Below are 16,083 nucleotides of genomic sequence, written 5' to 3'. Positions count from 1 at the left end.
CCCTCCCCTCTGTGTCTGTCTGCTGTGTTTGTTTGTTGACAAACATGTCTAGTTTATTTCAGGCTTTTAACGTAATCCACTGTTAAAATGAGTCGCTTTAAAGATGCCTCAGATTGTGCTGGCGTGCCCCCCCCACACGCACACATATGAGCTGTTTACATACATTTCTAGTGTTGGTTGTCAATGCTCCGAAAACAGCGCACCCACACGTGAAGGCCTCTATTCGGCGTGTACCAAGCCTTACCAAAGCTTCTGCGGTGGTTTCTGATTGAAAATCACGGTCACACAGGAGCACGAAATGGAAACAAAGCAACCGTGAATGGAGGAGAAAACTGGAATGATTGAATTTTGGTATTTTCCCTCCAATCCCCATCAGACTCTCAGACCTCCAGAGCTCTAAACGCACTGTGGGATACAAGTAATTGGACTATTTTCTCTGTCAGACTGTCCATAGCTTGCTTTGGAGCTTATTAATTCAAGTAACTAAAAGGTTTGTTTGTGTGTGTGTGCAGTTTATCTCCTCGGTAGGGTTAAGTGCTCAGAACTGTCGAGGGAAGTCGGTCAGATGAATGGCGGCGGCCCAAAGTGGCCGAACCGGTCCACTCCTCCTCTCTGGCAGGGGCTTAATGGGCTGTCAATAAAACAGAGGGCGATTTAGCAGGGTTTGTGTGGATGCAGTGACGAGCTTTGATAGCCACAGACGGACAGATATGACTGCGATAGAAGGAATGGCTCTGCGCTAAAAGACAAAGGTATGGATGATGATAATGCTTATAAGGCATTTTAATTGAAGCAGCATTCCTAAATGCCTTTTAGGGTCGGTCTTATCCTACTTAGGGTTTTGGAACGAAGGATGCCAGTCGGAAGAGGAAAACACAAACACAGGAAACAAATGATGAAAGCCAGTTGAATGTACAGTGTCTTCTAACAGGACCTGCCCTTCTAGTACTTCATGCAGATTAATAAAAGAGCAAAAGTCTGCTCACTGCACTTCTCCCATTGGCACATTTACGTACCCAGTGCTGGCTACAGTGTGTTTTACAAAGATTTTTTTTGATGAAGAGCCTAATGGCTCGCACATCACAACGCAGCCAGTAATTATTGAGCCAAATTACAAATTGGACTTAGGGTGGTGTGTTGACTCTTAGTTTTTTTGGTCTCGCACTAGGGCATCATATCGAACCTGTGTCCGTAGCACTATACCTCTCTAAAGCTGTCAAGTCCTCAAACCTGCCATTGAATCCTTGGTCAGATACTTGCTTTTTGATCAGACACAGAAGGCTTTTGTAAAAAGTACGAGGGCTCTTTCACACTTCACTAGTATTGAACATTCTTAAATAATTCTTTATATAATAATTATAATTATTCTTAAATAATAGCCCATTCCTGTCTAGCACCTGGGCATGGATCGTGTGGCTGAGTGAGAATTTAATTTCTGGTAGATATGAACAACCAAACCCTTGATCTAGGGTTGCAACTAATGGTGATTTATATTATCGATGAATCATTTTGTTTCTTTGATTTTTCTTTGTCTATAGAAAAGAAAAGTCAGAGAAGATATCTTCAAATATATCCAACTAATATTCAGTTTCCGATGACAAGCTGGGACCAGAGAATGATTGGCATTTCTGCTTGACATAGAGTCAATGCACCACCCACACTGCATCATGCCTGTCCTACATGTCTGATGCATTGTGTATACACACACACACACACACACACACACACACACACACACACACTGCTGCACTCATGAGAGCATACACCAAGGTTCCAGATACGGTGCCTTAATTACTCTCCCGCTCTTCCTCTCCTCAGTGCTTTCTCTCTCCGGCTCGCTCCACCGGCAGCAACAAGACGCACTGGCCTCTAATTGGGGTCGTGATGTCGGCTTTGCTTATCATACACATGCCTCCTTTTCTCTCTTGTGCTCTCTTTTTACTTTCTTCTTCCACCCATCAAGGATCTCTTTGTCCCTGACCATGTGCTCGGTGTCGGTCTCGAACGGTCTGCATCCAATTATGAATTTGAAGCAGAACGAGCCTGATAGAGTGTTAATTGGTGGAGATCCACCCCTCCTCCATCCCCATTCCCTGTTCCCATTCCCCCCCACTGTCGGTATGTAGATTCACACCCGCTCGCCCACATGAAGATGGGAGCCAATGCCTGAGGACCCCCTCAACCCCTCTCCCACTGTCTTTCTCACCATATATGAGCATGTGTGTCCATTTTCACTCCAGCAAGTCAGCTGGAGTGAAAATGTGAGCATGTGTTGTTATGCCTCACCAGCCACAGTGTGCTGAACATTGGTGGGGAGAGAACCTGCGATTCATGGATCTCGGTGGGAAAACATGGCAGTGTGAATCTCATTTGAGGGTTCCAGCTTTTATTTTGTTTGTCTGCGAAAATGATCCTTGCTCCAGTTACACATATACAGTACATATACGTATATAATCGAGGAAGAACCACCCACAGATCAGACCGTCAGGTTGAGATTTGACAGGTTTTCATAGGTTATGCACCCAAGACGCAGAGGTTTTATGATTTATTACTTCAATCAGGTCTGTGTTTCGTGAAACAGTGTTCTTTCATTTGTCTAATTACACCACTCTAACGTGCTCATTTCCCCCTGCCAGTCTTCTCCTGCCCTCACTGATGAGCTGACATAATTCATTCTGGCCCCTGATGTCCTGCCGTAGCACAGACGCTAATTTCCTCTCCCGTGCTCCCTTTAAACAGGTGTAAATGTTAACAGGGTCGATAGGGACGCGCACACCTGCCGTGCAGCCTTTTCTCTGTGAAAACCTGGGTTTGGGTGTCGAATCTCTGAAACGCAGCCTCTCAATAGCCCAGCAGCTCACGTCATTAGTCAGCTGTAAAAGAAAAAAAAGGAATGCACATTTGTTTCAGCGTGGACGCAGAGTGTGTTTTTTTGTAAGGCCTGGCCGGTGCTGCAATGAATGCAAAGGTACATTGTGTTTGGTTGCAACAACTGCTTGCAGCCATGTAGAGAAAGTGTAAGGAGAGGCAGCTGCAGACTGAAGAGAGAGGACAGAACGGTGGATGTCAGAGGATTAGAGAGATGGTGAAAGGGCGGCAACGAAACCCCCATGATGCTCTGCTCTCCCCCCACACACACACACACTTAATGAATCATCAATCAATGGTGACACATTAGTCCCTTTTGGGCACTCAGGCCCCCTATTTGATGAACCCCTCCACTGCACAGCCACTTTTTTTTTTAATCTCCTTTGAGTAAATAAAAATCTAAATACCCAAACAAATGTCAGAGACCTCAGGTTATCTGCATGGCTACTTGGAAAACTCTTAAGAGCATTGACTGCGTTCGAGCACAGACGGGTGTATTTCCTCTCGCTTGCGTTTGTTTGCCTTTCCTGTCATTGCCTTTTAAGTGCAGTCTGAAAAAGATTTATTATACCCTTGAAGACAGACAGTGGGTTGAAATGTGTCTTCTCCTTTTGTTTTTTAATGGGCGTGCGGCTTTAAGAGGGTAAAAACAGCAAGCGGATCATCGCCACATTGGATTGCTCTTATTGGCTTAATATTGGGCAATTGAGCAGCTTGAGAACGTCAAAAGCTTTGAGGGCACACAGTGATAGGCAGACATGACGTGAACCCACATAAACCCACAGTTACCGGCATGAGGCCCGTATAATGTGGACAGTCTTGTACACACCCATTAGAAAGAGATAAATGTTGATGATGGGTCCCTGCGCAGACCAAAGCAGGAAATCAATTCCCTGTATGGGGAGGAAGCGTCGTATTTTTTGCTCACTTCGCATTAAAAATTCTGCTGACTGCATGTTCCAGTGGCACCATAACGAACAGCATTGCAGTCCTCAAAAAGCAATGATGGGGGGGGGGGCCTGCCCGCCCGCCCGCCAGGTGCCCACGATTCACCTCCGCTCATCTTTTTTGGCTTGCCGGAGGCTCGTGCCTGTGAATCACTGCTTGTTGCTCAGGGAAAAGGAGGGTGAGCCACTCTCTCTCTCTCCCTCAACCATCAACGATCTCCCATCTCTTCACACCTCCGTAGCTATTGGGCGAGTTGTAAAACTCCCCCATTGCACCATCCTTTGTTACTATGACAATGCTCTGCAGATAATCTGCGCTGGGGGTCTCCTCTGGATGGATGTGTGCGTTTGTGCAGCGAAACATTCCTCGGTATATTTTTTTTTTTTTATTATGACAAAGCGCCGTGACCTTCTTTGCAAGAACCTTATGTTTCATATGGTTTTTACTTTTTGCATGCACGCTCTCCCCGGTCATCTATTTAGTCCCATTAGTACGCTCCTCTGTCACATTTAATTTCACTGTTTACACACACCAGCTAAATAAAGCCGTGCTCTGCCGGGCTGTCACATCCTGGCTGCTGATGTGAGCCTTTCACTCCTTGAGTCTGACAGTTCCCCCACGGTCACCCGGCACCGTCGCCACAGTGACAGATGGACCAGTCTGTTGGAAGCCATCACTCCCAGCGGAGATATACCAACACGCAAACACACACACACTATAGACAGACAACATAATCTGCTTAATAATGGCTTCTGTTTAGTGCCTGCTGTGCTGCCAGGTTTTTACAACAGCTCCTATCTGTTGAACTTGTACATTCGTACAGTACCTGAAGCCAGCGCTCCTCTGCGCACATTTCATGTGCTGAATTCATCTTTCTAGCGCAGACATCTTGAACTCTGTGTGTCAATGCTTTCATAGTTGCATTTTCTTATTTCCAGTGTTTGCAAAAGACTCCGCTGTGCATTATCGTCATGAACCCGAACGGTTGGAAGCTGTGGGGCTGAATCATAAGTTTCTCCTCAGGCAGTGAAAGAAGATGAGTGATATTCCGTCAAGTGCAATAAAAAAAAAAGAAAATCACTGCAGTTCTCAAACATATTGGATCATTTATTATTTTGGCTTCATTGTAATTCACAATAATCAGTTGATGTATAACATTAATCATAAAAAATAAACCCATATCATACAAATGTAGTGCCCCGTAGGTTGAGCAGTCTTTCATCATTCACTGTTGAGAATGCAGTGAATAATGCCACCGATTTTCAGATGAAGTAAGCAGAATAAAATGAGCTGGGGGGGCACAGTGGTCCTGGCCCATTATTTGAAAGCTGGGGGCGCTGAGGACTTAGTCGGCGCTGAGGACTTAGTCGGCGCTGAGGACTTAGTCGGCGCTGAGGACTTAGTCGGCGCTCCCTCACTCAGGCTGTCAGTGCCCCACCTGTCCACTCTTTCCTCCCTCTTGTATGTAATTATTCCTGGATGTTGGCCCAAACACCCACATTACCTTTTCATGTAGGAGCTTTAAACACACTGTGGTGATTCACACACAAACACACACACAATCTGCTGACCGGTGCAGAATCTTGCTTTATTTGTCAAATGGCATCAAGGCTTCTCAATTTAGTGGAACTCTATATCTTTAAATGAATACCTTATTTAGTGATTTGCTTTTACAGTAAAACGTTTGGATGCAATTTCAAACGGCGCAGTGCTATGCAAAGACCTGAATCGACCTTGTGTCCGAGTCTGTTTCTCACTTCCACGGGTGTGTCCGTGTTGTGTACCGGTGTGTCTGATCCGAGAGCTCGGAGAGGGAGCGTGCTGAGCGGCGCTGACGGACCGCAGCAGCAGATCAGTTGCAGTGGATAGATGGACAATCAAACGGCAGCCTGACACTTTGACTGACGGCGTGCTCAGCCCAGAGAGAACACCTCGGGATTGACACTGTGCATCTGTGTCCGCATTTGAATGAATGATTCCTATTAATTGAAGGGGGGGGAAGGAAGGAGAGAAGGGAAAAAAAGCTGCAGACGCAACACAGTTGGAGCCGTCAGTTGTTAATGAACCCAGATGTCTGAGAGATAAAGAAGACAAGAGTGTGTGTGTGAGAGATCTTATCCCCTCTGTTTCCCTGAAGGATTGACACATAAAAATGGCCCATTTTTCTTTGATCAGACACACATCATGCTTTACATGTGTTACACGCCCCTATTGAGGCGTGTGTGTGTGGTTGGTACTCCGCTCATTGTTGAATTCTAAATATATTACAGAGGTAAATACACACCAACAGTTTTTGCATTTTCTCTTTGTTTCATGCGTTCCTTCTCCCGTTCTCATTTCCATAACTTCATACAACTGTTTATTTCATGCAGAGTCGAGGGAGGAGGGGGGTGGGGGGGCGGGGGGCAGTGATGTGCTTAAGGAGCAAATATCCCCGGCTGGATCCAGGCTGCACGAGCACTTTAGTCGTCCGTCAGTCTTTCTTTGTGTGCTGCTTCTCTGCGATAATGGTATTTTCTGCGATTGTATTTCTGGTCACTGCTCAGTCGAGCTGAAACCCGTCAGTCAAACCTTAAGCACGCTTCGATTTGTGTCGGGAGAGCAGCGGGAAGCCGCCTGGTGTGTGTGTGCGCGCGTGTGTGTGCGTGTGTGTGTGTGTGGATGTTTACCAGCATGTGGGGGTGGGAGGGAAACTGAGATGGAGGGGGAGAGAGAGAGAGAGAGACATACAGAGAGAGAGAGAGAGGGGGGGAGAGGGAGGGAGGGAGGGAGGGGGGGGGGGAAGGAAAAGGCAGCAGGAAAGGGAGAGACAGTGAGGACGCTGCTACTGCCTATAGATGCTGGAGCCTTCGACAGCGGAGCGCGGCGCTCAGCGGACACAGGAAGATGGTCTCAGTAAGAGGGGAACTGACGGTTGCCTATAATTTAATGTTCAGTATCTTGGACTCCTTCTCCATGGGTAATGCTACGGCCGGGAACTCCAGAGCACAGCTCGCTCCTCTCCTCTCCCTCTTTTTCTTTTTCTTTCTTTCTCTGGCTTAGTTGCTCTCCAGGATTCTCCCCTATCCTCTTAACTATCACTTTCCTCCCCTCAAACTCACTCACTCACTCACTCACACGTGCGCTCGGCAGTCGTCGGATAGCCAGGCTCTCCCAGTGAGCGCTGGGTTTTAGCCCTGGACGCTGGCCCCACTCTTCCGCTGCACCACACAAGCCGAGCGCTGGCCGCGGCAGTGATGCAGATAGATCGCTCTGCCTGCCCCCTCCCCTCCCCTCCTTTCCTCCTCCCTTCCTCCTCAAACGCCAGCCGCGGAACGGCGACCAAAGGATCCGAGCGGGGAGAGAGAGGAAAGGAGGGGGAAGGAGACGAGGGCTAAATGAGCATTGTTTTGGAGTCTGCGTTACCAGTTTGTTTGTTTGTTTTCCTTTCTTCTATTTTTATTTTTTTTCTGAACATGGACAATAAACTAAAACTACATCGGTAACCTTCTTCCTTTTGTTCTTCTTTTTTCCCCATTTCTGTCCGGCTTCACAGGGGTGGCACCTGCAAAGAAGAGCCCAAAACTGGTAAGTAGTTGTTTTTTTTTATTCTCTTCCCCCCCCCCCCACCCCCCACCCCCCCCTATACGTTTCCTCCTCTCACATCCTTCCTCCTCTCTTCTGTCCTCCATCTACATGGTGTGTCTGTCAAAAAGGAATTTTTGGCTTACTTTCCCCTCTCCCCTCTCCCACCTCATCTCTTACTCTCCCCTGTAAGGTGTAACTTGTGGTGCTGATGTTTTGGGTCTGTTTGGAGACATGGGATGATGTGCTCTGCGGGGGTGGATCCCTGTAGTTTGGCATCTCTCCCCCCCCCCCGTCCCCCCCGTCCCTCCCCCCCTCCCCTCCCCTCTGGCGGGGGCTGGAACAAGGGGCTTTGATGCACAGCGTGAGCGGGGTTGCTAACACGCTGATGATCGCATCGCGTGGGGTGCTAAGCTTGCACTGCGAGAGAGTTGAATGCGGGATCACAGCTGAGAGTCGGCCTCATCCTGTGATATGTGCTGCATTAATGGACGGATCCTATTGACTGTGTCTGACTGAACATGTGTTTGTCAAATTTTTGTTTTTTGCAGGATGATTTTGAGCGGGCTCCACCATACAGAGATTACACTAGGAGGGTATGTGATGACGTTCAGCTGGGGCGAAAGTTTTTGGGGGATGAGGTGGTGGTGGTGGTGGTGCTGGGCAGGAAATGCGTTAGGTGATAATGGTGATGGCATAGCATTCTTAAAGCAGATAATAGAGGTGAGAAGTTGAGGGTGATGATGGTGTTCATGCATGATGTTTGCTGTTCGTGTGCAACGAAACGTACTGAAGACGACCGCTGATGCTGTGAAGCATCGAGGCACTGACCCCCAGTGGGGGCCGCTGGTGGCGAAACAGGACTGAGCCGAGTCTGAGGAAGCAGCGAGGGTTTGTTGTGATTGCCCCAGCAAACCCCCGCCCTCCCTCCCCTATTCTGTCTCCTTAATAAGTTATTGGAGCAGCAGAAAGAAACGTATTAGACCAGTCCCAGAGCACAGAAGGAGAGCACAATGACTGCAGAAGGTCAAACCTAATAGATCCATCAAAAACAAGAGAATTGGTTTCATTTGATAGGGGAATAGGATTTGGTGCTTTGTGTACATCAAACTGAGAGAGACATTCACAAAAAGAAATGCTGCTCCGTTGAAGCCCTAATGAAGGCACCATTTTGTTTGATGAAATGAAAGTGATCAAACAAAGAAAACAGTCCTGAGGTCTGACTTTAGCACCCAAACGAGGCCCGCATTTGTGACTAATTATATGAATCCATTCATTTTCCTTCACCGCACAACCCAGTGAGGTTCCACTCACACCGCTAGTAGAGTAAGCATTCCGGCTCTGACTTAATATTTGCTAAAGCGTCGAGCTTCTTTAAAGTCTAACAAGCGTGATGAATATAAACATGAATTGCAGAGGTGTAGGAGGCTGATTCAGGGAGTAATGAGTCTGAATCTATTGAAGACAGGCCTGCACTTTGAAGGCCAAACTCTTTGATATTTGAGAGCAGATGAGCCGCTTGCCTCCGCCCCTTCCTGGTGTATTTTTGTCCACCGCATCCAAAGAACTGGGAGGTCACATGACGTGAATAGACTGAACTGCTGTCATTTTCTCTCATTGTCTTAAAATATCTTCCTTTCTCTCTCTCTCTCGTGCTCTTGTCTGTCACCCTTCCCTTCGCTGGTTGGTTTCCTTTTTCTTTGGGAAAATCTGTGGCGTAATGGTGAAGACGGGGACTGTAAAGAAAGATACTGTGACAAAGCGGCACGGAAAGGATTTTTACTTGTGCTCGCAGCGTACTTGTACTTGAGCTCAGGATTGTATGCGCTTAACCGCGCTCAAGCACCCGCTCCCTTCAAATCCTCGAGCAGGTGCTTAAGTGCCCATGTTATTGGGGGGAGGGGGGGGCAATTTATGAGGAGTTTTACATTTCTGGCTTCACCAGTAAAGTCCTCCCTCCGTTTCAAACCCCAGGAGTGCTCTATTCACTGTGAATATCTCTCCATATGCAGCAGGGGATGCAGTTCCTTGTTCATACATTCCACTCTGTTAAGCAAAAGGAATGGGCGATGCACCCTTGTAAGTTTGTTTCTCCCACAGCTGAATGACTTAATCATGAGAAAACCATTGAGCTCTTCCTTTCCCTCTCTTTGTATGCTACAATAATTATCTGAATAAAACAAGTTAATTATTTGTCGCGTTGAATCCGGGAGCAACACAACAGTGGTTGACGATACACTTGGGTCCAAAATTCTTCTGTATTGTATTCTTAATCCCACTGATTGTTCTTTCACCAACCACAACTTCTTGTCTTCCCCGCTGCCCATCATGAGATGACTTGTTTGTTTTGTTTGACTCGGTTCAGCCTCTGTGTTCACAGGTGTACTGACACAGCTGACTTTCAACTGTCAAATGATATCCATCTGCTTCTCCAACAGCAATTGTCGAGAAAGGACAGTCAGAACAGCTCCCAGCATAGCGTTTCCAGCCACCGGAGCGCCCACGCAGACTCGCCCTTGCACCCGTCCCTGGCGCCGCCTCTCAGCGAGAGCATCGCTCCCCCGCCCCCTTCTCAGCCCCTGCCAGGCCTGCCTCCCCAGGACTCCCCGGCAGACGGCACCATCCAAAGAAAACCGGACCCCTTTAAGATCTGGGCCCAGTCCAGGACCATGTATGAAAGTAGGCGTAAGTATTTATTTTTGGTGGCGGTTGGATGAGGGCTGCATGGGGCTGTTGGCTCAGTGGAGAACCCTGGTGTCTTTAAATGGTACTGCACTGTTTGGAGCAAGATTTGGGATAAGAGATAAGTCTTCTGCATGTAAGTACCTGGCTTACATTCACACATATTCACCTATACTCACGTAGAACTAAGGATGAAAATAGCATCGTAGAATATACAATTTATGTTCCGTTTCAAAATGTACGGACATTTTTAAAGAAATTAAAATCAGCAGTTCAGCATTAGTGAAAGTATGAGAAGTCACCCACCTATCTGTGCGCTAACTGTAAAGCTCGAGTCAGCAGGCGATTAGCTGAGCTTAGCTCACACAGAGAGCGGAAGGAAACGGCCATCTTGGCTGTGTTCAAAGTACTTTTTTACATTTCCTCTTGTGTGTGTGTGGAACAAACAGAAATGTTGCTTTAAAGCTGCTCAGCAGATTCGTTTGACGTTGGACAGAGCTAAAATAGCCGTGTCCCCTTGCTTCCAGTCTGGAGCTAAGTTAATCGCTTGCTGGTTCTATCTTGGAAGGGAAAATTTGTCTTCTCATCTTAACTCGCAGCAGGGAGAAAGTGAATAAACGTATTTACCAAAATGTTGAGTTATTCCTCTTCAAGCAGTTAGCACTGATTTCCGAGCAGCATCAGAAGCCGGCATCTCCCACATGCTCGTCGTTTAAAAGCTACTACTGTAGGTGCCACTGTGGTCCAATCGCCGACACTGCAGCCATTGACACACTTTTACACTAGACTTCCCCGAAGAGTCACACAGGCGTATAATTAGCAGCAATAGTGGAGTGGATGTCATTGCATTGCATACCCCCCCCCCCCCTCCTCTTTGTCTAGCATTGCCGAAGCGAAGGGATAGCTCTAATTAAAAAGAACAACCCTCAAACCCACTGTCGGGTTAAAAAAACAAAGAAAAAAACATGAGTCTGTAAGGGCTGTGGAAATCTCATCACTTTCTCAGCACCTCTTGTCAAGGGTTTTTTATTATTTAGATGCCTATGATGAAGAAGAGGAAATGCTGAGCGTGGGCTGGTTGTGCAGGCGCCTGTTAGCAAGCTGCCGGGAACGGTGTTTGATTTGAAAAGGAAATAAAGAGTCGTGATGGAGAGCGGAAGAAACCAATACTAAGGGGGAGCCCATCACCTTCGCTGCCCTAAGGTGATGGGAGTCTCAACAGGGTTTTTTTCCTAAATGACCTGAGCCCGAGTTTGCTAAGAGTAAATGGGAGGACCGCAAAGAGAGCACAAAGGATGACGAGGAGGGCCCGATGAGCGACAGAAACACAGAAATGGGAAGCGAAAGAGATAGGTCAAGCTTTGCGAGATCAAGGGATTCTGAGGTCTAGAAAAGTAGAGAGGAGGACGGGGAGGACAGCTGACCGGTACCAGCAGGTGTGAATCCTCCGCTTCCTCGCTCTGCGTTGAGATCTCATCCTAAAATCCTGCTGCGTGCAACCCCACAGGGCTCAGGCCTCGGCCGCGGCAGAGACATTTCTCCGCGCAGCATTCGCTGTAATGAAAAGTTCTGCTGAGATCAAGGTCTTTAAAGTCACCATGTGATGAACGATTTCCATTTGCAGAAAAACTCGCACTGACCTGTTCTGAAGAATCTGGGCCAGGAAGGATAGAAAACTCACTCATGCTTTATTGACACTTCATTTTGATTATTGTCTGGCTTTAACATGTTCCCAGTTTAATTTCCTCACTGTTTGAACCAGCCGAGCTCGCAGTAGAACTCGGCACAGGTCCGTCCATCGTTGTGGAACATTGATCGATTCACGCCCGGTTGCCTCACTGCGGGGATCCCTCATGGATCCATTAATGGACCGGAGCAGGGTGCAGCTGTGCAGTTGACCCCACCGCGGGCCGGTTCAGATTGCGACCGTTATCCTCTGACTCTTCCTCTCCCGGGTCCTCCACAGTCGCATTGTGATAGATTTCTCCAACTTGCTGCGTTCCGCAGGGATCTCAACTGTTGACTGAAGGAACAGATTGGGAGCAGGCTGTTTGTGCCTTCTGCCACCCTGCCGTCTCTTAGTGGCCTTGGCGGCGGTGGCCTGTGTTGGAGCGAAACGGAAATCTCCCAGGGAGTTTGCTCAGAGGTGCACGTGTGTTCAGCCAGTACAACACAGCTGCGACCATTCAAATGCATGCACATACACGACTACGTATGCACGCGCTTAAAAGCGAAGAAGCTCATGTATACACCAAGATGAGGCCAAGCTCAGTCCGTCTCTCCCCCACCTCCACTGCTACATGAACCATGAGCTGTCAACCGCTGCAGTGCAATGCACTCTTTTATAGCACAGTACCTTTCTAGTGACTAGCACATACACACACACACACAGACGTCTTCTCTTGTGGCTGGGAGTGGGCTGTGAACTAGCCATACTCTGCTCAATAATATATGGCGTGTTCCAGCATGTATACGGACCGCCGTCTGGTGCCAAGTGCTCCCCAACACTTTCAAGAGGAGAAATGACCTCGCATGTCACACATCACTGCATAAATGAAACGGTGTTGTCCGGTGGAATAGTAATGTCCAGTCTGTGGGAAACGTCACCGAAAAATGCTGTAAAAAGCTCAAACGAAATAAAACTATTTCAGACTTCAGAGTGAAATTTCAGCCCGATCATTACTAATTATGGGATCAATGAGTGAAGGTGTTCTGAATTGTACTGGCAGTCTGTCTTGCTTCTGATAGTTTATTTAAGCTTCATACCGGTGCTCTTCACCCAAAATAGATCCTCTTTCATCTTTTGACGGATCGGTTGTTTGTTCTTTTCCCAAAGCCTCCAGACAGACTGTTTGTGCAAACTGCTATCTTGGTGACAAGGCTTGGAACCGTTGGGAGGATGAATATTTGAATGTTGACATAAGCAGACGGGTGGTTTGATTCCCTAAAAACAATGGGTGCATCCATTACGGCCGTACCGTTGGCTGCAGTTATACTAATTGGCTAACTGCATGCTGGGACTGAACTCTTCTTGTACAGTGCTGGTGCAGGCGGCTGGTGTTAATGCGGATATGTTAACGGTGATCTGTTGATTTTACAGTTCCAGACTTCCAGGAGCAGGACATTTTCCTGTGGAGGAAGGACACGGGCTTCGGCTTCAGGATCCTCGGAGGCAATGAGCCAGGAGAGCCGGTGAGTCTCTCTCAGTGTGTGAACTACAGCTCCAGTAACCTGAATGATGAAATGGACTCTATATTCACAGTACCAGTCTGAGCAGCATCCATAGGGTTTCACACCAGTGTGGAGTTCTGAGCTTCTCATCAGCTTCATATCAGGGATTTTTTTACAACACGGCTTCTGTGAAAAGAAAACTACCCATGTCACACACACACACACACACACACACACACACATACCACCTCTTTCTTCTCAATCTTACGGAGGCAAAGTTGTTTGTTCTTGTTCACTGGCCTGCAGTCCTGCACTGCATTTCTTGAAGGAAAAAGAAATAATGATTTACCTCGGAGCTGGGATGTAATAGTGTGGTATAAATTGTCGCAGACCTGCACTGCATACCAATGTTATACCTGCTAAAAAGTTGGGACATTGAATGTATGTACGTACAGTATATCTTAATTTAAAAAAAATCTTGTCTCTGTTAAAACATTGTTTGAACTCCTTTGATGTATATATTCCTAAAAATATATTGCACTTTTGGCAGTCTTTAACTATCTAGATCTACATGATCTGGATTTGTGTTTTCTACACTGTTTGCGGTTTCAGATCTACATCGGCCACATAGTGAAGTACGGCGCGGCAGACGAGGACGGACGCCTGCGTTCCGGCGATGAGCTGATATGCGTGGACGGCACAGCGGTGGTGGGCAAGTCGCACCAACTGGTGGTGCAACTGATGCAGCAGGCTGCCAAGCAGGGCCACGTCAACCTCACTGTGCGACGCAAAGCCAACTACGCCGGTAAGAAGGGAGCGGGATCGAGGCCGCAGCCTAGCCTGATAAGAGACCTGCTGGCAGCTCCAATGTGCAACTACTTCATATATATCTATAGATAGAGACACGGGTCAATAGATCAGACAGATACGATTCACAGCGTTTCCTCACAGTCCCCGTTAACGTATTTGAGCTTTCAGTAATTGTGTTTCATATTTTATCAGCTGTATGTTTTATAATTAAATGAATCGGTGTTGCCAACACAATCATGTATCCGCATAAAAAGCACTTTACATCGCCATGGGCCCCATTTATTTTTAATCCCAATTCCATCAGGGGCCCTGGGACCCGCTTGCTATGTGCAGGGATCGCCTTCCGTTGACTAATAGTCTGGGTGTGAAACGCTTGAAAGCGCTCGGCCGCTACCGTGAGCATACGCCAACCTTCCCCCCCCCCCACGCCCATTACTGTCATTCCGCCGCTCTGCTCGGCTCCACCCTGCTCCTGAGCAGGCGATAAAGAAAAGGCCCATAAATATGATGGAGAGGGCGGTCAACCTTCGGCCCGATGACAGCGGACAGACATTAGTGCATTGCTGCTCCCGTGTGCCTCAGAGCGCTGAGAATATGAGGCGCTTTCCGCGAGCAGCTGTGCAGGAAATGAAATGTGGAATGAAATGTCCAGATACTACAGTCGGACCGCGTCGTCAGTTCATCATTTGTTCAAAACAGATCAGAGGAGCGATTGTCGGCGGGGCCCAAGATGTCCTTTATCATATCAGCACAAACTAGCTGTCTGTGTTTGTTTACAATCTCTTTCAGTTTTCAGATTGCACAGATGATGTAACATTTAGCTGTGTTGTTATATCTTGCCTTATTATGCACTGGTCTCTTTCTCTGCTTTTTCTGTCCTATTATCTCCTGAGTGTCTTATGTAACACTGTCTGGCCGTCTTCATTCTTTTCTCAATCTTCCCGTGTCATCTTCTGAATCTGTCTCACCTCCCTGTCCACAATTTGTTCCCCTTTATTCCTTTCTCCACACCATTTCCTCCCTCGCCCTTCACTTCATAATCTGCATCCTTCTCACCTTATCCTCCTCTGCCGTGTCCAGCTAAAGCCGAGGGAGATGTGCCTCCATCGCCGGCGTCCTCCCACCACAGCAGCAACCAGGCGCCCAGCCTGACGGAGGAGATGGGGAAGCGCACCCCACAGGGCAGCCAGAACTCCCTCAACACCGTGAGCTCCGGCAGCGGCTCCACCTCCGGCATTGGCAGCGGGGGAGGGGGCGGAGGGGCGGGCGGCAGCGGGAACGCCATGGTCGCCTCAGCAGTCGCCGCCGCCACCACCTCCTCTCAGCCCCCCAACGTCGTCTCCAACGCCTCCTCCGCCTTTCAGCCCTACGACGTGGAGATCCGCCGCGGCGAGAACGAGGGATTCGGCTTCGTCATCGTCTCTTCGGTGTCGCGGCCCGAAGCCGGCACCACCTTCGGTAAGAGACGTCACGCTTTTTGATACGAACACAGTCTTTGATTGCACATGCCAATATCGCAGAAAATCAGTTCCACTCAGTAAAACATGAAACACACTCTTCATCACTGGGGCCTTTTTTATCTTCCTATCTTCTTTATGGGCTGCCTTTGTATCATCCATAAAAACCACTGAACACTAAATAGCCTGACAACCAGCACCGATTCTGGCTATTTACAGTCCCACCAGATCAATACCAACTCTCTTCAAAGAAGTGCTTCTTCTTTCTCATTTTCGTCTGAGCCTGTCAAGCCAAGACACTGAAACCCTTTCTCCGCCTGCAGCTGCTGCTACTCTCGCACAAGGCTTTTATAATTGATCACAAGTGAAGTGACTTACATAAGGCATTTGTATTATTCAGCTGAACCTAAATGGCTTCTGCCGAGCAGGTTGGCACTAAAAGCCTAATGACAACTTAATGAGAATGAGTGCTGCAAGCAGGATAGATAAGGGAAATGACCGGTGTCAATAATATGTATTTATTACAACGTAGAGCAGGACGATGCACTGACTCCAAACCACATTGTCTACAATTGAATCATTG

General features: G+C 47.8%; 1 protein-coding gene across 8 annotated transcripts in view; it reads left to right on the top strand.

Moving 5' to 3' along the window:
• The window catches only part of magi1b (membrane associated guanylate kinase, WW and PDZ domain containing 1b), a 117,532-nt gene that overhangs the window by 88,901 nt on the left and 12,548 nt on the right, over positions 1–16,083 (top strand). For 5 of the 8 annotated variants that reach the window (XM_031846546.1, XM_031846555.1, XM_031846529.1 and 2 more), the window contains exons 13-18: positions 7,352–7,383; positions 7,932–7,976; positions 9,819–10,065; positions 13,163–13,254; positions 13,846–14,038; positions 15,124–15,501. In XM_031846546.1, coding sequence (XP_031702406.1) covers positions 7,352–7,383; positions 7,932–7,976; positions 9,819–10,065; positions 13,163–13,254; positions 13,846–14,038; positions 15,124–15,501 — 987 coding nt within the window. Of the gene's footprint in view, positions 1–7,351; positions 7,384–7,931; positions 7,977–9,248; positions 9,252–9,818; positions 10,066–13,162; positions 13,255–13,845; positions 14,039–15,123; positions 15,502–16,083 lie in introns of all 8 variants that reach the window. The other 3 variants (XM_031846538.1, XM_031846590.1, XM_031846562.1) reach the window with 3 other exon arrangements.

This window comes from Anarrhichthys ocellatus, unplaced genomic scaffold, assembly GCF_004355925.1.
Source record: "Anarrhichthys ocellatus isolate YVR2014 unplaced genomic scaffold, GSC_Weel_1.0 scaffold1, whole genome shotgun sequence".
Taxonomy (NCBI): Eukaryota; Metazoa; Chordata; class Actinopteri; order Perciformes; family Anarhichadidae; genus Anarrhichthys; species Anarrhichthys ocellatus.
The sequence above is the reverse complement of the archived record's forward strand: the minus strand, read 5'-3'. Positions and strand labels throughout refer to the sequence as shown.